Source organism: Gymnodraco acuticeps, unplaced genomic scaffold (genome assembly GCF_902827175.1).
Source record: "Gymnodraco acuticeps unplaced genomic scaffold, fGymAcu1.1, whole genome shotgun sequence".
NCBI classification, from domain to species: Eukaryota; Metazoa; Chordata; class Actinopteri; order Perciformes; family Bathydraconidae; genus Gymnodraco; species Gymnodraco acuticeps.
In genome coordinates, this window is record NW_022989867.1 from 110,825 (window position 1) to 132,072 (window position 21,248).

A 21,248-nucleotide genomic window follows, 5' to 3' on the forward strand; every position below is an offset into this window, starting at 1 on the left:
TCCTCTAGAATCAGGCCCTGAATGTGGTATCCTCTCTGCATTATTGAGACACAGAGAGGTCAACACAACTTCCCTGATAAGACTCATAACAACTATCCTGGAACAGCAACTGACCTGATATGTAAACGAGCCAGCTGCTATGATCCACCAAAGCTAAATGTGATGATTTGTTTTTTTAAAAACTTTTATGTGTGTAGTTGTGTGTATGGGTTTGTCTTTATGAAATTGTTGGGCTCAACATATGTTAGCACAGTCACAGCGCAGTGTCCAAAATCTTAAAGGGGACCAAAAGCCTGGACCCCATAAAAATAACCGTGTGTGTGTGTGTGTGTGTGTGTGTGTTCCCAATAGTCATGATAATGGCAAGGCACAATGGATGGCAACATCCTTTTTTTTATATGGAATGTACACACGTTCATGTCCCCCTCAGAATATAACTAGCGATCCCATGTCGCACCATGATCAGGTCAGTATTTAACCTTATGACCAAATACCTGCAGTACAAGCTCAACCAATATAGTAAATATTATACCTGTCAATCATTAGCTTATAAGCTTTGCCACAAAAGACAGTGTTGAAGGTGCAATCTTTTATTTTAAGAATTAATCAGCTTTCACTGTTGTGTGACATCTCTTAAAACCTTGGCTAATTTATACAGTGTGTGTGTGTGTGTGTGTGTGTGTGTGTGTGCGTGTGTGCGTGTGTGTGTGTGTGTGTGTGTGTGTGTGTGTGTGTGTGTGTGTGTGTGTGTGTGTGTGTAGGAAGGTGCGGGAGGTGACCAGGAGCATTGGGCAGTTCTTCAGTCAGAGCTGTGAGTTAAAATATGTCGGCCTGTCTGCAACCAAACTACCTCCACAAGCTCTCAGGTGTGTTGACTCCCAGCTCATGCAATGACATCATAACATGTAATTTATTTAACATGGAAGTTGATACCATCAATTGTATTTGTCAACATAATAATATTAACTTGAAGTGCACTAACATGCTGGGACGTGTATGAGTCATTGGAACGTGACAGCGATCTTAACTGTAAACCGATTTCCTCTTTTGCAAATGACCTGATATATGCATCTGAACAATTGTTTCACCATTTCAGATATATCCCTGTCTGTTCTTCTTCTGATTCAAAATGTGTTAATCTTTCCCTACTGTTTCCCCCCCCCCATCCTCCAAATCATCCCCACACTATTCCTATCGGAAGAGTTATGTTATCCCTATTTGAGTAGAACAACTCCCCCAATGTTCTCCCTTTGCATGTCTATTCTTCTCCAAACTCCTTTGTCTCTTGTAGCGAGAGCATCATAATAATATTTTTCTGTCTTTTACTGTCTTACTACACACTTCTCTCGACCATCGAACACAACTTTTCTGAGTTTTCCATACATTTACTCTGATTTGTATTTACTGTAAGATGCCGTTCTGAAGACCCTCCTTCCCCCTTTCTGAAACACTACTTCCTTTAAGATAGCTTCTACCACTTCATCATTTACATCATGCTCCCTACCCCAAAGGGAATTGAGGGAAATAAAGACACACAGTATATGTGCTGTAAATATGCTGACCTTGAACTTCCAGAAATGTGTGCACCTCTAGTCTTCTGCATAGATTATAATAATGTATTTGTGTATTACCATCCCCCTCCATGACACCATTGTTGCACATAGTTTATTTGTAATAACTGCAGCACTGTTCCCTTCTCCCTGTCCTGCGGTTTATGAGCCTCTTCATATTTCTCATACTTATAGTTTCCTAAAAACGTTCATTCTTAAAATATACCTGTCTACAAACACTTATATACTTTATTATGTTTGTTTTGTAACTAGGTTATTACTACAGGGTCTGGCCACCAACATTCTTCTATTAGGTTTAGGGTTGGACATCAGCAGCTGTGAGGTACACACAAACACACAAAACCTAAAAAACACATTTGTCATTTGTAATGAGGAGAAGCTACAGTAAACAAATTGTGTGTGTGTAGCTTCGTTCAGCAGGTGCTCAAGTGATACAGGAGCATATCTCTGAAGTTACAGCTATCACAAGTCTGGATATCTCTGACAATGGTTTGTAAACCCCCCCACGCACACACTCACTAACTCAGGACATGATCCTGCTACCATACACCCTTCAACACTGTGTTACATGGGTGTAGTTTGCTGTCCATGTTTTTACTCAGGACTAGCAATCTACACATACAGTATAGGTGGGAGATAACCTCCGACTCTCACTTCCATGATAATGTCCCCCCCTTGCTTACAGGTTTTGAGAGTGACATGGTGACTCTGGTTCTGTCTGTGGGTCGATGTCCCTCTCTCCGGCATCTCACACTGGGAAGAAACTTTGCCATGAAGTCCAGGTCAGAAGAACATAATAACATCTGCTCATAATATTGAAATATATATTCCTGCTGAAGTTAGGGTGGCCTAAAGAAACACTTGTCAAAGTTCAAACCTAAAGAATAACTAGCTCCATGTGTAACATTAGCTGGGTATATTCAATAAGCAGCTTCTGTTATTACTTCATTATTTTATTCATTCGTTTATTCGACTGGGACAGTGCACATTTCTACTGTTGCTGCTAAAGCACCACCGTTTGCAAAGGGGCTATTTTTCCTCCTGTTATTCCAGCTCATACATTTTCTCATAGAGTTTGTAGGTATTGGACAGTGATAAGAATGTATCGATTTCTTATCAAGAATGTTGAAGTCCCGTTAACTAAAGGTCTATAGTGGTGTAAAAGTAGGGTTACTGGCCTGTGAGCACGTTGTTAAACAGTAAGTGATAGTGAGAAATGACAATTGAGTGCATGTACATAATAGCTTCTGTTGACATGTAATCTCTAGTAACACCTGAGCCTTAAAGATGAGGGTCGAAGCAAGTATAACTCCATGGTACCTGTATTCTGGTACAACCTTTAGCCTTTTTTTCTGAATCAATTTCATCCGGTTCAACACTAGAACTATTATTTCAGTGAAAAATATGCATACTGTTTTGGAAACATTTAGTTGGAAACAGCATTGCTTCAAAGCAAGCTGTTACATGAACCGTGGTGTTTGTAAGTATATAAGCAAATTGTGTCAAACTACCTCCTCCATGTGCTTAGTGTCAACAACATACATTTAGATGTTTGTGTCAGGACATATACTGTAGATGGTAAATCATTGCTATACAATTAAAATAGCAATGATCCCAGTATCGAGCCTTGTGGGACACCTGTGAACCAATGCCATGTACCCTCTCTTTACCAGACCTCTCACTGATGTTCTTCATCGTATAGCTCAACTCATTCAGGATGAAGAGTGTGTGAGTCACATCCCTTTTCATTTCATTCACTCTCAGTCATTAACATCACGGCCACCCATAAACAAAGCAAAACAGGCCAGATTTCAGTTATTCTTTAAGTAAGTTTAAAGTTCCTTATGTTATGTGTGTGTTTAGCCCCTGCAGTCTCTCTCAGTGAGTGACTCTAAGCTGAAGGCAGGGATGCACATCCTGCTAAGCGCTCTGGGGGGGAACGCTGCTCTGACTGAGGTGGACATCAGTGGAAACAACATTGGAGACACTGGAGCCAAAATGCTGGCCAAAGCCCTGTTGACAAACACCACACTCAGGTACACCTTCACACACACTGGCCAACAATTATAACGGACACAAATATCTCATCTAATTGAAATATGTGGGAATTACTAATAATAGCCTCATGGTTTAATAAACAGAGGGAGTTTCATGGTTGCATCTGTTTCTGGAACATATTTCTCTTTATGTTTCCTTTCCTTTTGTGAATCTACTTTTTGCCACCAGATGTCATCATTTCATTATTTGAAACATGCAGCACTTGATTTGCTCCAAGAGTGATTTACTTCCCTTTCCCTCTTTCTCTTTCTCTTGTTCTCTTGTTCTCTTGTTCTCTTCTTTGAAGGACTCTATCATGGGACAGAAATAATGTTACTGCAAGAGGTTTCCAGGATGTTGCTGATGCCTTGGAGAGGTCATACACACACACACACACACACACACACACACACACACACACACACACACACACACACACACACACACACACACACACACACACACACACACACACACACACACACACACACACACACACACAGTATAAATTAGCCAAGGTTTTAAGAGACGTCACACAACAGTGAAAGCTGATTAATTCTTAAAATAAAAGATTGCACCTTCAACACTGTCTTTTGTGGCAAAGCTTATAAGCTAATGATTGACAGGTATAATATTTACTATATTGGTTGAGCTTGTACTGCAGGTATTTGGTCATAAGGTTAAATACTGACCTGATCATGGTGCGACATGGGATCGCTAGTTATATTCTGAGGGGGACATGAACGTGTGTACATTACATGTAAAAAAAAGGATGTTGCCATCCATTGTGCCTTGCCATTATCATGACTATTGGGAAGTGTACTGTTTTGGACAGAAAGCATGGTGGATGAACGCCATCTTGATACAGTAGTTATGACTTTTAAAGTTATGCTTCGTTGTTACAGGAACTTCACTCTGCAGCAGGTGTCTGGCCTGGCTGATATCACACAGAGTTACCGCGGCAACCCCGACAGAACAGAAGAGGCCCTGCACAAGGTCAGAGAGTGTGTGTGTGTGTGTGTCAATATAACTACATGCCAGTACAAGTAATCTCACAACACTTTGTCATGATCTAATCTGAAAAGTATTTACAAAGATGATTAATGTACTGTTCTGTTTTTATTTGTGCAGATTCAGAGGTGTTTAGACAGAAACAACCAAAGACAATCTGACAGAGTGGATCTCCAGCTGTTTAAAGCCCAGCAATCTGAGATGGTAAGGAGTAAAATAAAAAAATAAATAATATTTAGTTGGAAGTCAGTTAACAACTATAGTACCACATACAGTCAACTATTAGTATAATAAAAGAATCAAATAGCGATCATCCCTGCAGAGAATATATATATTTTTCGCAATAAGTGATCAATCAAACGGATCAAATCATACGAAAGATGGAGCTCTGTGACTGAAGCACATCTAATGGTTAGATCAAACACAGTTCCTGCTTCTTCTGTTTGTCCTCTCTTCCAGCAGGTCCAGGGTCTGTGTCTGCAGTTAGAGGACAGCCTTCAGCGTTTAAACCCCGGCAACCCTCAGGAGGTCCAGGCTGAAGTCCTGACGGCACAGGAGGTTCTGCACAACGCCAGGGAGTCCTTCAAGGTACAGGCAGAGAAACAGAAATAGGAATGATGTCACCAGCGGGCTCTGCTAGATCCTGCTGGGACTGTATTACACATCTGTTACACACATCTGAGAGAAAAATCATCTCAACATACTGCAGTCCTGTTCAACCACTAACTGCCATTTCACTGGCAAGGACCATGCAGCATAATAGGTCCATTGAAGATTTAATAACAGCAAATATTGAATGTAAGGGGTGAAGAAGAGTGAGTGATGTCGTCTGTCAGGCTGGTTTGGAGTCCAGGCAGAGGGAGACTCAGTGTGGGAGTCCAGTCTCAATACAAGCCCCCACACGGTCAGTACCTTGAATGAGAACAACAACTATGCACCAGATTAAATAGAAAGAGACAAGGGGAGACAGGAACAGAGGTTAAAGGAAGGGAGCGATGTAGGGAGGAAGGGATGAGGGTCGAGGGATGTAAGAAGGGAGGAATAAAGGGATGTAAGGAGGAAGGGATGGAGGGATGTTTGTAGAAGGAGATATAAAGTAAACAAGGGATTGAGGGAGGGAGGGAGGGATGAAGAAATAAAGGGATCAGTAGATGAAGACATCTAGGGTCAGATAAATGGTTGAAGGGAAGTGGGAAGGAAAGGAATAAGGGCCGAAGGGATGTAAGAAGGGAGGGATAAAGGGATGTAAGAAGGGAGGGAGGAATAAAGGAATGTAGGGATGAAGGGATGAAACCATGGAAGTGAAGATAAAGGGATGGGGATTGGATGAATGGCAGGAAAAGAGAGGGTGGGTTGTGAAATTGGAGCCAAATTAGGTCTCTATGTGCTGATCGGTATAAATTGCTCAGCAGGGGATTAGAGGTGTGATTGAGGCGTGGCCCTGCTCTCAAACCCAAGTTACCTTTATACCTTCGTCTCAGTTAGAAACATAAAGTTTAATTAAAACGTTACATTTGAACATAAATTGTAATATGGCAGAGCTGTTGAACTAGATTGTATTAGAAAGGTGTACCTAATAAAGTGTCCAGGGAGTGTAAATGACGCTTGATGTTTTGTTGGCAGCTGCTTCCCACTCTGTATGAGGAAGGCAGGAAGGCTGCCCCTGATGGAGGACTGGTGAACTGCATCCTCACTGACGCTGCTGCATCACTGGCTGATGAGATCAACAGAAGCATACAGGTACACATTAACACATCTACACTGTATCAGGGCTGCTCATTTATCAAGGTTTCCACCTCATCAAGGCTAGCTATACTGTGAGTTAGACTTCAAATCAGGGTTAGGGCCATTGCATCACTTCTGGTCCAGGCTCTCGTCATCTCACGCCTAGACTACTGCAACTCCCTCCTGGCTGGTCTACCTGCATGTGCCATCCGACCTCTGCAGCTCATCCAGAATGCAGCGGCTCGTCTGGTCTTCAACCTTCCTAAATTCTCCCATACCACGCCGCTCCTCCGCTCCCTCCACTGGCTTCCGGTAACTGCTAGAATCCACTTCAAGACAATGGTACTAGCGTACCATGCTGCGAATGGATCTGGCCCTTCCTACATCCAGGACATGGTTAAACCGTACAACCCAGCACGTGCACTCCGCTCTGCATCAGCCAAACGACTCGCTGTGCCCTCGCTGCGAGGGGGACCCAAGTTCCCATCAGCAAAAACACGTGGGTTTGCTATCCTGGCTCCAAAATGGTGGAATGAGCTCCCCATTGACATCAGGACAGCAGATAGCTTGCACATCTTCCGGCGCAGACTGAAAACTCATCTCTTTCGACTCCACTTCGAGCGATATAACTATTAACAAAGCACTTTTATACTAATAAAGGACTGGCTTACCTAAAGCCAGTTGAGTAGCACTTGAAATGTTTTAGCTCTATGAAACCTGATGTACTTATATGATTCTGTTTTCTTCAAGTTTGTGTCTTCCTGGTCGAACGCACTTATTGTAAGTCGCTTTGGATAAAAGCATCAGCTAAATGCAATGTAATGTAATTTGTCTGACAGACAGGAAGTTAACAAAACAGTAACTTTATCACATCACCAATAACTCACTATTATATCTTTGTCATTATTTTCACATTGGCATTTTTAACTGGTTTGTTTTTTATTTGGCTAAGTACTGCATTTTGTTTCATCCATTTTACCAGACAGATATTACAATTATTGAGTAACATTGAACATTTTTTAAATAGATTAGATTTTAGTATAGTAATTGATATTTCCTCTAACATCCTAGTCAATTAAAATTGCAAAGAAATGAATTGAGCATGTGTATGAGGCTCACTTAAGGTTTTATTTATGGAAGTACACAGTACACATTCTTAATTTACATTCAAGATACATCTGGCGTGTACACATGTAAGTTTTACTTATCAAACAAAAGTACACACCACATCTGCTCAAGCAAGTCTGCCTCTTTTCAGACAAACTTTACAGACACTTAGGTACTGCTAAATGAAGTTTACCAAGCAAAATGTTTTATAGTGAAGCAAAAAAGCAAGAAAGGTCAGAGACAATGGGATAGTAAAATGCAGAACACAGAGTAGACGCTGGGGTCATCAGTCCTGTCTGTGTTCCAGGGTCTGGCTGAAGGCCTGATGAGGGGGGCGGAGGGGGCGTGTCCTTGGGTGGTGCAGCGCTCCAGTGTGTGCGAGGGTCTGTCAGAGTGTGTGTCCAAAAGAAGCAGACAGACACACACTTTCCTGAGAAGCACTCTGGTGGAGAACACAGGGCAGATCATCAGCAACAGACTGCGGTAATAACATGAACTAGTAGTAGAAATTCTGACATATTGAACATTATACATGACATTATAACATATTCACTTACCAACAAGACAAAACTCAGCTAAGTCATAGCACACAATGCTAACTCTGCTGCAATGCAATGTGTGTGTCCTTTCTTGTCCTCCATTCAGAGACCTCAGACAGACGTTGAGTGTCTCTCTGGCTGAAAGCATCATGGAACAGGTGCAACAGGATCTCATAATGGCACAGGACAGAGTGGTAAATATATGTTTGAGTTTTACCACATAGTTGTACTTTTTGTACATGCATATATTGTGTATTGTTGTATATTGTGTTATTATATGACAGCGCATTGGGAATTAGCAGCAGCTATAACTGCCGTGTCCAAGTTTTGTTAGCCTAGCTTTGCTAGCCCCATCAAAAGTGCAACAATGCAAGTTAACAATAATTAAAACACTTATTTTTAATTTCACTCTGTATAATATGCCACACATGAATGTTTCCTTTAATTATGTAACCTCCATTAAAAACACAAATAGGTATTATTATATTTACTCTATTATTGATCTGATATAGCATATTTTAAGATGACATGCTCAACTTATGATTTGTCATTATGAGTTGCACTCAGTCTTGATGTTTTTCGTTGTTTGCTGTGTAGAATATCCTTTTAAAAGAAAATCCGTGCACCTCTCTGAAAATGAACATCCCAGAGCTTCGACTGATTGACAGCGACTTCCCAACTGATGATGTAGGACACACACACACACACACACACACACACACACACACACACACACACACACACACACACACACACACACACACACACACGCACACACACGCACACGCACGCACACACACACACACACACACACACACATACACACACACACACAATATCCATCTATCCGTTAATTCAGTCATCCATTTAAATATCTGATTTTCCATTTTGACCTCTCTCCATCCCCAGTACAGTCCAGCGTGTTGGAGAGACAGTTTCCACTCCAAGAGCCTGAGGCCTGCCGCTTCCATAAAGAGTAAGATACAACCAACACGATGAAGGATCCTTTAATGTCTCCTTACGTCTGTGAATTTGATTCTGTGTAACTCATTTGCGTGTGTGTGTGATTGCTTTTCTTGAAAATACATTAAATGGCAAACTGTAATAACAAAATGGATTACTCACCACAGGTTTTCTTCTCCACTCCATGTACAGCTTATCTTTCCATTTCAATCTATATTTTGTTAACCTGCATCAACCCTTACCCACCTATCTTATGTCATTTCTGTTTTGTTCTTTTGATAACAATAATAACAATCACAAGATAATAAAAAAAGTCAAATGCAACTTTATTGTCAATCTTCTGTTTGTGTGACACAAACAGGGAGATCGAAATGCTGTTTCTCACAATCCCGAGGAATAAAATAAAAATATTTATTATTTAAAATAAATGTACTGACATGATTCCTTAATTCTTGCTTTCAAATTAATATTTTCAGCACCTAATTTGGCATGAATGCAGCTAACAACACCTTTGACATTACATAGACATGGTCATGTAATCCATGTTAATAAATACATTCAGATTTTAGTATATTCATTGATCTCCTTACAATGTAACAACAGATCTTAATTGAACCTGCTCATTTAGATGAACTTGACCGGGCCCTTAGGTAAAAAGGGGCCCTGTGAACTAAATCTAAGAAGTCCTAACAGCAGACACTCTTTTTGAACCATTTCTTCTTCCCATGACACCTTCAAAGCAAAACGTTGGTTGTAACGTGCAACACAACGACATCTCATTTCACTTTATGAGTAGAGGGGCTACACATATTAAAGGTGTCCACAGGGAGGCAAAAGTCACTTAAATTAAAAACCACTTTATACCATGAGGTTTCATACTGTAGATTGCACCTTTGGACTTAAAATATTTTCTATCAGTTTTTCAATTAAAGCACCTAACACTTTGGATTAATGATGATCAGGCTTTAAAGGATGTAACGTGTGTACGATTACAATAGTTGTGTTATATCATGACTGTGATGGTATTACATCGTGAACAATATTTCCATCTGTTTAGCTACAGCAGTCCAGTCTGAGCGCAGGTCTTAAGCTCCTGTCATGTTTCCTTGTTGTTCCTTTGTGCTGCTCCTGTGTGCGGGCCATTCTGTCAGACACACCGCTCTGTTTGGCTAATTGGAGCATGGCCTGTTTACTGTCACACCAGTGACTCTTACCATGGAGAGATGAGATGGAGAGAATATGGAGGAGGGGAGGAGGGGAGGAAGAGAAAACTTTGGGGGATTTCACAACCGCCCACCCCCCACTCCTATTGTTTGATTGGAGGATAGCTTTACAATGAATCATAAAAAACGAATTAGCTCAATATACAGTATCTTTACTGAGAATATTGAGTGTAGTAATCAATGGGCATTTCAAAAGCCTCTTAAACATTTAGACCCTGTAAGAGAATGATAACCACGTAGGTCTAACCCTATCCTGGTCCTATGTGGTCCTGTACAGCAGGGGTGTCAAACTCAAGGCCCGGGGGCCGAATCCGGCCCGCAACTTCATTTGATGTGGCCCCGCAAGAGCTTGCCAAGAATATAATGTTTATTATATGGTTACATGCCACTTTACAGAAGCAGGTTGCCCATAAACTACATGTCCCACAATGCATCTTGTTTTGTGACTTGCGCAATGAAGAAACTTGCAATTATTTGCCCTGGACTTCTGCTTTCAGACGTAGTTAATTACTAAGTTATTATCCTATCCGATAATAATCCAATTCAGAGGCAATAATGTCATATAATACATTATTTTATATATGATATATTTATATATGTATATTTATATAGTTACCACCGGCCCTTTGAGTGCAACCATAATGTTAATGTGGCCCGCGATGAAATTGAGTTTGACACCCCTGCCGTACAGAGTGACTGCAGAGCCATTTGTTGCTCTTTGTCCTCTCTGTTTCCTCTCTGTTTCCTCTGTTTCCTCTCTGTTTCCTCTCTGTTTCCTCTCTGTTTCCTCTCTGCTTCCTCTCTGTTTCCTCTCTGTTTCCTCTCTGTTTCCTCTCTGCTTGCTCTCCGTTTCCTCTCTGCTTCCTCTATGCTTCCTCTCTTCTTCTTTGCTTACTATCTTATTTGCCCTCTGTTTGCCCTCTGTTTCCCCTCTGCTTCCTCTCTGCTTCCTCTCTGCTTTCTCTCTGCTTAATCAATGTTTCCCATTTGCTTCATTTCTGCTTCCTCTCTATACTCTGCATCGCTGAGCTTTGCTCCTTATTTCTCTCTCTTCTCTTTGCTCTGCCCCATTTTGTAACCCCCTCTTATCTATCCTCTCATCCCCTTTATCCCTATTAGTCTCTTGACACCCCCCTCCTCCCTTTTCCCATTTCCCTTGTTTCCACATTTCCCCCTTTCTCCCCTATCTTGCCCTAGATATTTATACGTTCATTTTGTGGGCTGGATTCCCCATCCTTCCCTCCAGTCTCTTCCCCTCCATCACCTCTCCTTGTGCCTCCCCTCTCAGGTCTCCTGGATGCAGACTGGGAGCAGCAGATCAGAGGAGGAGGTGCCAGAGAAGAAGGGGGAGGAGGATGGTGCGGTGTCCCTCTGTTGTCGACAGCAACCCCCATGTCAGTCAGGTCTCCAAGCCCCTCCCCGTCCCCCCCGGGAATGAGGGGGAGGAGGCGGAGGGAGGGGGAGGCGGCAGCAGCGTTGGATGCTGCAGCAGCGAGAGGAGCATCGTTCATTCCTCCTACCAGCCCCCCCCTCCTGCGCTCCATCTCCGCTGCAGAGGAGGAGGCTGCCGGCCGCGGAGGCTTACCCAGACGACAGGCTCCCTTCCCCGGCTGCAAGCCCAGCCCAGGCTCCCTGCTCAGCTCTGGACCCCCTGCTTCCCCAATGGAGCCTCTACCCACCCAGGGACAGACTCTGAGGCACTACACAGCCTCCCGACCACGGCCACGACGCACACATACACAGCCCCCGTCCTCCAGGCCTCAGGTAAGAACACACACATACCCATAAACACCAACCACTCACCACACACACAATTTGAGTGAGGGAGCAGAAATACATTTGCATACATACCAACAGTAATACATACAAAATATGATTTATACTCTTAGATATGCTCAGTTATACCAGGGACAGGGGAAGGAGAGATGGATGAAGGATGGAGGGAAGGGTATATGAGGTAGGCAGCTAACTGCACGACTACAGATGGATCCCAGAGGAGGAAGAGATGGAAATGGAGGAAGTCGAAACAATACCATTAGAATACAAATAAAGGAAATGGAGGGATGAAGGGAATAATGCTTCTATTTCAACCTAGGTCAATGCAGCAAAATACACATATATCTATCTATCTATCCATTTATTGCTGTATTGCTTTCCTTTTTATGATCCTGTATTAATAATGGAAGCCATCTTTATCTTTGCATTCTCTGGCTCCTTGTAGTTGTGCGAGGGTGTTTGTGTGTATGTGTTTGTGCGTGCGTGTGTGTGTGCAACACGTTCTCACTCCCAACCCGTCACATGTTGACGGTCGGTCAGGGCCCCTCCCCGTCACTCTATTACGGACAGGGTACCCCTTGAGAGTCAGTTTTCAACGGGCAGGGCGTCCCATAGACCTTCATAGAGCTCCCATAGCGTTGATAATAGACGCCATGAGAACGCTCCTCGACGGTCGGTTGTTATTGTCAATATCAGTGGCGAGCCGTGAATTTTATACCTAGGCCCTCTGACCCCCACCCCTTCCCTCTAGTTATTACGTCACAGCGTATACTTCAGCGGAATATCAAAACAACGGCCCGGGGTGCAAAACGCAGCAATGAAAGCGACCCTCTACCACACAAAACAACACCTGTAAATAACCCTATTTGTGGTTTTTGAAATTGCAAAGGATATTGCATTGTGTTTGTTACTTTCGTTGCAGTTGTATGTCTTAAGTGTAATTTGGCATGCTTTTATTTTGAAGGCGAGTTAACGCTATTGACAGGAAGTTGTTGTTGTTATGGAAACAAGAACAGTTTCACAGCGGGCGGAACTTGACATAAAGTCCGCGATAATAACACCCACCCATTTAGAGGGAAGATATGATTGGTCAATTGTACTGTCATTTGACATTACTCTCTCGTTCAGTTACTATAGCGGGGCCCTCTGTGAATTCATAGCTGGACCGCCTGGACGTCCAACAGCTCCTCTCTTCACAGTTACGGCCCGTCTACACTACAGGCATCAAAAAATCTTGAAGCTGGGCGTGTCTGAAGCGTGGCAATTTTTTGCGAGCAACGCGACCAACAACCAATCACATGAATCTCCCGCCCCCGACATACAAAGCAATAGCAATGTTAAAACGAAGTAAACTGGATATAAAATCCCCAAACAGGCGAAAACCTACCAGTTTCACCCACTGTCTCTACCACCTCCCTCCATGCCTGGTTCCTCCGGTTTGTATCCCGGTAAATAGTTCTGGTCGGAAAGAACCGGGTGATTTGCTACCGTAATTTCTCGTTTGGAATATGAGGAAATGAACTGCGGTCTGGCTCTCCCAGCTTGCACGCGGTTTGATTGGCTAGCGCTTGTACTGGCGGGAATTGCAAAAACGGGATTTGATTGGCTGACGCCAGCTTCGAGCAAGCATCGAGCCTCAAAAGTTGAACATTGTTCAACTTTTGACACCGATAGACGCTCGCGATGCTTGCAATGCCTTGCCATGCTACCCACAATGCAGTTCGGCGAAGTTTGAAAATATCCTACGTCACCCCATTCAAATGAATGGGCGAAGCGTTGAAAGCATTTTTTGACGCCTGTGTAGACAGGCCGTAACACGCAGAGACGAGCTTCTTTCATTTAACCCTTCACATTCCAACAGAAACTGAATAGGCAGATTCGAAGGATTTATTTCTTTGGAAATGTTATTTAAAATACAATTAAATCAAGTTATTTTGATAAAACTAATGAAAAATATAACTAAAAAAATATATTAAAAAATATTATTTTATTTAATGTTTTTAAATATTATTTTGTAGAATATCTTAGGCCCTCATAGAGGGCCTAGAGGGCCCTGACGGCTCGCCACTGGTCAATATTAATATAATAATAATCTATTTTTTAATAGTCACACTCGATTTTGCCGATTTTCTTGTTGCCCCAGCTGGTTGACACCTCTTTTAGCAGAAACAAAGGCTACATTAATGTATTAAATCAATGTTAATCCATGTGTGTGGTTGTGGAATTAATGGACGTGCTGTTGTGCGATTGCGTTGCCAGGCAAGTTTACGAACTCTTCAACTACAACCCTAATTATATTTTAAAACATTTTAAAAGGCCTCACGAAATACTTTAATGTAAATTAAAATGTAAATGTGAAGGGATTTGTGTAATGTGGTGATTGACATTGTTCACCCACGGATCTAAGGGTTGGGGTATTGTTCCGCACGGACATTTTAGTTAACCGGACTTCCTGTTGATGTGAAATCCGAAAACATATTTTTAAAATAAAATAATACTTTATTCCGAGTTTGCTTGCTTTTTTCTTTGGAGATCATCACATAACGGCATTGTAATACACGGTTCGGCTGCATTAAATATTACATATCTGTCGTAGTTCTCTATTTATAGAGCCCTGATGAGAAGACTTCTAGACAAACAGGAAGAACTGCCGCCGAAAATGAATATGTGACGTGGATCATAAATATATCAGCAATTAAACAACATCTTCAATTTCTCTTCACAATATAAGTCTCCTTGCAGTATCAATACTAATTCGGCTGACTTATATATTTGATCCAATCGGTATATTGGTATATTTACACCATAACGGTGCACAGCTGATATAAAGGGACACCTGGTGGTTAAAGCACGTTATTGAAATGTATTATTTTTATTATTAGATATTAATAGGAGACACAGACAGACAAACTAATAAGGCTTTATTTAAACATTAAAGAATACTTTAGGTTAAGGTCTTATTTTGAATAAGAAAAAAGCTTTGGGGGTATAAATATTAAGCCTGACAAAGTACTAATATATTGCTTTTCCTTATTTTAACTGATATTATACATATGTATTATACTCTTATAAGATGTATGTAGATTGTATAAGAAATGTGCAGAATACGACAGTTTAATGGTGGAGGTATACACACATATTGATAGATGTCTTGTAATGCACTGTTGAGGAACCTGCGACCCAAGTTTTTTATCTCCGACCTTGTCAGGTATTGAACAATCAATAAATAAAGAACATAGAATTATTCAATATAAAACACAGAATTTGTGTGATTATACTAAATGATTTACAAATAAACACCACTGCATATTTACAACTGTTACACATGCTGATGTAACGCAAATGTTTCCAACTTGGGATCAATAAAGTATATCTTATTTTAAGATGATCGATGGCTACCGCCATATTTGCAAAATGTGCCTCTGAACCTTGACAAGTGAATGTTTCAGGCTTATCAATGAACAACAGGAGGGGTCACAGACATAAGACCAGCTGTTAAATAAAGCTCTTCTGACCTTAGCTGGCATGTGGGTAATGCTGCCCATTATGGGCACAAGCAATTTTCACCCATTTATTAATTATATGTTTTAAATTTGAGTGTTTCCTATCCCCTAAAGCTCCAGGGATGTGCATAGTTTAATACTGGCAACTTCTTATCATGGGAAATACGAAAACGTCTTTTAAAACTACAATTCCCAGCAGAGACGTGCCATAGAACATGTTGCGAAACACACAATAGCCAGCATGTGTAGTTCTTGGGATGAGGTGGGGGAGGGGGGGACGGGGTGGACCCGTTCAAATCCAGTTTTGGACTGTCTGCCGTGGTTCCATCCCATTTCAAAGTGCTGTTCGACACTCGGCGTAACCCTCGGAGCACACTCAAACATCCAATCACAGAGCTTGAGGACTATCACGGGGTTTGTCAAGCGAAGCCGAGAGAATACTTACTTCTGGGTGTAAAATTCTCTAAAGCAACTACTATGAGCTGCTCCGACCCTCGGTCCTGACTCCAACTTGTGTTTATTAATCAAACAAATAAATAAACACAGGGATAATTATGTGTTATTGTTGAGTAAATAACAGTGTGTGGTTTAGAAAAGAATACAAAATTAGAAGGAAAAAACGATCAAAGAATACAGATTTCAGTATTCTGAGCCCCTACTCTCCCCATAACTGACGGCAACTAACCCTAACCCTAAAGAAGTAAAAACAATAAGTGTGGCTTGATATTGAGTAAGAAAAAGGTTGATAAACGCTGTGAGAATGGATCTGCGGAGAGCATTTCGCCACGATGCCAACTCGTCTATTACCAACGTTCAGGGAGCTCTATGCAAATCAATGGGATGCCCTGCCTGTTGAAAACTGACTCTCAAGGGGTACCCTGCGTAATAAAGTGACGGGGAGGGGCCCTGACCGACCGTCAACATGTGACGGGTTGGGAGTGAGAACGTGTGTCTGTGTCTGTGTGTGTGTGTGTGTGTGTGTGTGTGTGTGTGTGTGTGTGTGTGTGTGTGTGTGTGTGTGTGTGTGTGTGTGTGTGTGTGTGTGTGGCCTAGCATTACTATACTTGTGGGGACCTAAATCAGTCACGTGTGGGGACTCGCCTCCCTTATGGGGACAAATTGGAGGTCCCCATGAGGGGAATCATTAATTTTAGGGTGAAGACTTGGTTAGGTTTAGGATTAGGGTTAGGGTAAGGGTAAGGGTTAGGGTTAGGCATGTGTTGGTTATGGTTAAGGTTAGGATAAGTCTCCAGGAAATGCAGATGGATGTGTGTGTGTGTGTGTGTGTGTGTGTGTGTGTGTGTGTGTGTGTGTGTGTGTGTGTGTGTGTGTGTGTGTGTGTGTGTGTGTGTGTGTGTGTGTGTGTGTGTGTGTGTGTGTGTGTGTGTGTGTGTGGCACATGCAAGTTGGGTGTGGTGTTCCCTGGGTTGTTCCCAGTGATTTCTCTCTCTCTCCTTCTCTCTCCTGGGAATGCTTTCACTAAGTCAATTATTCATGTTTTCACATTAATGGGGGTCCCTGTCTTGGTGCTTTACCTGTGTAAAAAAAAGAGGATTTCTCTTCATCTATATGGTGACCTTGTGTGTGTAAATGTTATCGTGCATGTGATCTCTCCTTTTGAAAAATACACATTTGGCATTTTGGTATGTAGGTGTCAATGTAAGGTGGTGTTGTTTTTCACTAACACATACTATTTGATTTTATAAAAGGATATTACTACAGATTATGTACGATCAGTCTTCTCGTCAGTGATTAATGAGAGACTCTGGGTCCCTACTGACTAAACTTTAATAATGTATTTAGCAACTTCTTGCCCAACAACAAATGTTGACAGAAATGGGATAGAGACAATTGGCTAGCAGCATGCTATTTATGGTTATTGTAAAAAAATCCCTGTTAAATGGCTGGAACATGATGAAGCCTTGTTTCCACAGTTGAATAAAAGACAACAAATGTTTTATTAAGTTAACATGTTTTGCTAACGGAAATGTACTTTAATAACAGCTAATGCCAATTAAGCTGCTAGCTTTATTTGAGTTGAGAGGAGAGGCTAGCATTGGCCTGCTGGCATGCTAGTTTGAGTCAAGAAGGGCTGGCATTACCATGTTAGCGTGCTAGCTTTAGTTTGGAGAGGCTGCATAATTGTTATTATTTCATCTAATAAGAGGCAAGTCTGATACATTTCTGTGCTCACATCTTCATGTCTTGAAAACTACAGGACTATTCCCATTTTGCCAGTGTAAAGCTTTATTGTTTTTCTTTACTTATTCTTAGCAAGACGATAAGCTAGCATTCGCCTGCTGGCATGCTAGTTTGAGTCAAGAGGGGCTAGCATATACTATAGCAACCCAGTCTCACGGCATTTCGTGTCATATCCACGACATTTAATCTATTGATTCCTTAGTTTACTCTAAGGTACTCGAAAGGAGGGTCAGGCCGATTGTCGAACCTCAGATTGAGGAGGAACAATGCGGATTCCGTCCTGGTCGTGGAACGACGGATCAGCTTTTTACTCTCGCAAGGATCCTGGAGGGGGCCTGGGAGTACGCTTATCCGGTCTACATGTGTTTTGTAGACTTGGAGAAGGCGTATGACCGAGTTCCCAGGGAGTTACTGTGGGAGGTGCTGCGGGAGTATGGGGTGAGGGGGTCTCTACTCAGGGCCATCCAATCTCTGTACTCCCAAAGCGAGAGCTGTGTCCGGGTCCTCGGCAGTAAGTCGGACCCATTTCCGGTGAGGGTTGGCCTCCGCCAGGGCTGCGCTTTGTCACCAATCCTGTTTGTAATATACATGGATCGGATTTCGAGGCGTAGTCATGGGGGAGGGGGTCTGCAGTTCGGTGGACTAAGGATTGCACCACTGCTTTTTGCAGATGATGTGGTTCTAATGGCTTCATCGGTCTGCGACCTTCAGCACTCACTGGATCGGTTCGCAACCGAGTGTGAAGCGGCTGGGATGAGGATCAGCACCTCCAAATCTGAGGCCATGGTTCTCAGCAGGAAACCGATGGACTGTCCACTCCAAGTAGGGAATGAGTCCTTACCCCAAGTGAAGGAGTTCAAGTATCTCGGGGTCTTGTTCTCGAGTGAGGGAACAATGGAGCGTGAGATGGGCCGGAGAATCGAAGCAGCGGGAGCGGTACTGCAGTCGCTTTACCGCACCGTTGTGACGAAAAGGGAGCTGAGCCAGAAGGCAAAGCTCTCTGTCTTCCGGGCCATTTTCGTTCCTACCCTCACCTATGGTCATGAAGGATGGGTCATGACCGAAAGAACGAGATCGCGGATACAAGCGGCCGAGATGGGTTTTCTCCGCAGGGTGGCTGATGTCTCCCTTAGGGATAAGGTGAGAAGTTCGGTCATCAGGGAGGGACTCGGAGTTGAGCCGCTCCTCCTTCGCGTCGAAAGGAGCCAGTTGAGGTGGTTCGGGCACCTAGTTAGGATGCCACCTGGGTGCCTCCCTAGGGAGGTGTTCCAGGCACGTCCAGCTGGGAAGAGACCAAGGGGTAGACCTAGGACCAGGTGGAGGGATTATATCTCTTCGCTGGCCTGGGAGCGCCTTGGGATCCCCCAGTCAGAGCTGGTTGATGTCGCCAGGGAAAAGAAAGTTTGGGGCTCTCTGCTGGAACTGCTACCCCCGCGACCCGACCACGGATAAGCAGGAGAAGATGGATGGATGGATGGATTCGTGTTCACCAACACGATTTTCCCCTCTTTATTTTTCGTGTCACACAGAACGATTTTAAAAGCAATGTATTTCTATTGGTAGTGTGTTTCGTGCCTGCACCACGTCTTTTTGTCCGGTCGGGTCTTGGAAGACCGGAAGCTGTGGGGTTCATAAAAACATGTTCTTACTCAATATCAAGCCACAATTATTGTTTTTATTTTAAATCATCAGGAAAATAAATGGGGCTCAGAATACTGAAATCTGTATTTTAAAAATATTTTTTTCCTTCTAATTTGTTATTCTTTTCTAAATAACACAATGTTATTTACTCAACAATAGCACACAATTATCCTTGTTTTTATTTATTTGTTTGATTCTATAATCTCTGGCTTTTTTGCCGTTCCTCAGGAACGGAATTTCAAAATAAAATAACCGGAAACAGATTCACACCCACTCAGTGTTGAAGCTCGGTGATTGGATTGTTTAGCCTCAATGCACGTTGGGATATGGTGTTAATGCGATATGAAATCCGAAAAACATTTTCAAAAAAAAGAAAATAATACTTTATTCCGAGTGTGCTTGCTTTTCTCTTTGAAAGTCATCACATAACTGCATTGTAATACACGGTTCGGCTGCATTAAATATTACACATCTGCCGTAGTTCTTTATGTATAGAGCCCTGATTAGAATACCTTTGGACAAACCGTCCAATATGAATATACTGAATATGTGACGTGGATCATAAATATATCAGCAATTAAACAACATCTTTCATTTCAATCTTTATTTCGAACAGATTAAAAAAATAACAAATAAAAAATAACAAATGTGAAAAAACAGAATACCGTATTGTTAAAATAGAGTATTTATCCACATTCATGATACAAAAAAAGTCTTCATATTAGTTATAATAATAAATCATATGTGTCCGAAAGGGAGCAGGAGGAAGCAAATGCTTATTAATTCCCACCCCTTACTTGATCAATAATTGTCCTTTAAATCATTATGCAAGTTATTCCTACTTACATTTACATTTATACATACATATACAATAATTTCTCATCTTCAATCACCTTTCTTCATTCTCATAGTTTTCCAAAAAAGTGTTTCTGTACATCCCTTTAAACTGAATTATGCTTGTGCTATGTTTTAACTCCTGCTCCAAACCATTCCATAAAATCACCCCACAGATTGTTAAACTCATACTTCTCAGAGTTGTTCTGACCTTGAGTTGTACAAAATGTAGATTTCCTCTCAAATGATACCCACCCTCTGTCTATGAACAATGTTTTTAATTTCCTAGGAAGTAGATTATGTCTTGCTCTGTACATGATTTGTGCCGTTTTAAATTTAACCAGATCAGTGAACTTCAATATGTGTGACTTCAAAAATAATACATTAGTGTGTTCAAGATATCCAACATTATTGATAACTCTTATAGCCCTTTTTTGTAATGTGCATAACTGCTGTAGGTTGGTTTTGTACGTGTTTCCCCAAATCTCCACACAGTAAATCAGATATGGCAATATTAGTGTGTTATATAGAGTATACAATGAGTTGTAGTCCAGAATGTGTCTGGCTTTTCCCAATATTGCGATAGTCTTAGCCAGTTTTGCTTTTACATGAGTGATATGAGGTTTCCAGCTGATTTTGTGGTCTAAAACCACACCAAGGAACTTAATTTCATATACTCTTTCTATGTTTATGTTATCTAGTATTAATTCCACCTGTGTATTTTTTGTTTGTTTTCCAAATAACATAATCTCTCTGAAGAACCAGCACCTTACCGTGGTAGAGAGGTTTCTGTGCCCTGATGAACCTGGGGGCTGTGTTGTCTGGAACCTTGTGTTCCTGGTAGGGTCTCGCATGGCAAAGGGGCCAGACTAAGATTGGTTCAAAAGACCTCATGAAAGACGACACAGGAAGTGAGGATACCTGGCCCGGAGGAAGCCCGGGGTCCACTTCTGGAGGAGAAGGAGGACTCGTCAGCGAGCGTCTGGTGGCCGGGCTTGCCACGGAGCCCGGCCGGGCACAGCCCGAAAAGGCAACGTGGGCAACACCTCCGCTTCTCCGTCCCGCGGGCCCACCACCTACGGGAAACAGCGATGGGGTCGGGTGCGCTGCCAGAAG

General features: G+C 42.2%; 1 protein-coding gene across 4 annotated transcripts in view; it reads left to right on the forward strand.

The window, feature by feature from the left end:
• Positions 1–21,248, forward strand: part of carmil2 (capping protein regulator and myosin 1 linker 2) — a 90,267-nt gene that overhangs the window by 29,591 nt on the left and 39,428 nt on the right. For 2 of the 4 annotated variants that reach the window (XM_034196613.1, XM_034196637.1), the window contains exons 16-31: positions 762–866; positions 1,824–1,893; positions 1,979–2,060; positions 2,257–2,353; positions 3,245–3,299; positions 3,435–3,607; positions 3,916–3,984; positions 4,514–4,604; positions 4,740–4,823; positions 5,079–5,207; positions 6,243–6,359; positions 7,759–7,934; positions 8,097–8,184; positions 8,588–8,677; positions 8,900–8,966; positions 11,465–11,940. In XM_034196613.1, coding sequence (XP_034052504.1) covers positions 762–866; positions 1,824–1,893; positions 1,979–2,060; positions 2,257–2,353; positions 3,245–3,299; positions 3,435–3,607; positions 3,916–3,984; positions 4,514–4,604; positions 4,740–4,823; positions 5,079–5,207; positions 6,243–6,359; positions 7,759–7,934; positions 8,097–8,184; positions 8,588–8,677; positions 8,900–8,966; positions 11,465–11,940 — 1,969 coding nt within the window. The remainder of the gene's footprint in view (positions 1–761; positions 867–1,823; positions 1,894–1,978; positions 2,061–2,256; positions 2,354–3,244; positions 3,300–3,434; positions 3,608–3,915; positions 3,985–4,513; positions 4,605–4,739; positions 4,824–5,078; positions 5,208–6,242; positions 6,360–7,758; positions 7,935–8,096; positions 8,185–8,587; positions 8,678–8,899; positions 8,967–11,464; positions 11,941–21,248) is intronic. The other 2 variants (XM_034196621.1, XM_034196628.1) reach the window with 2 other exon arrangements.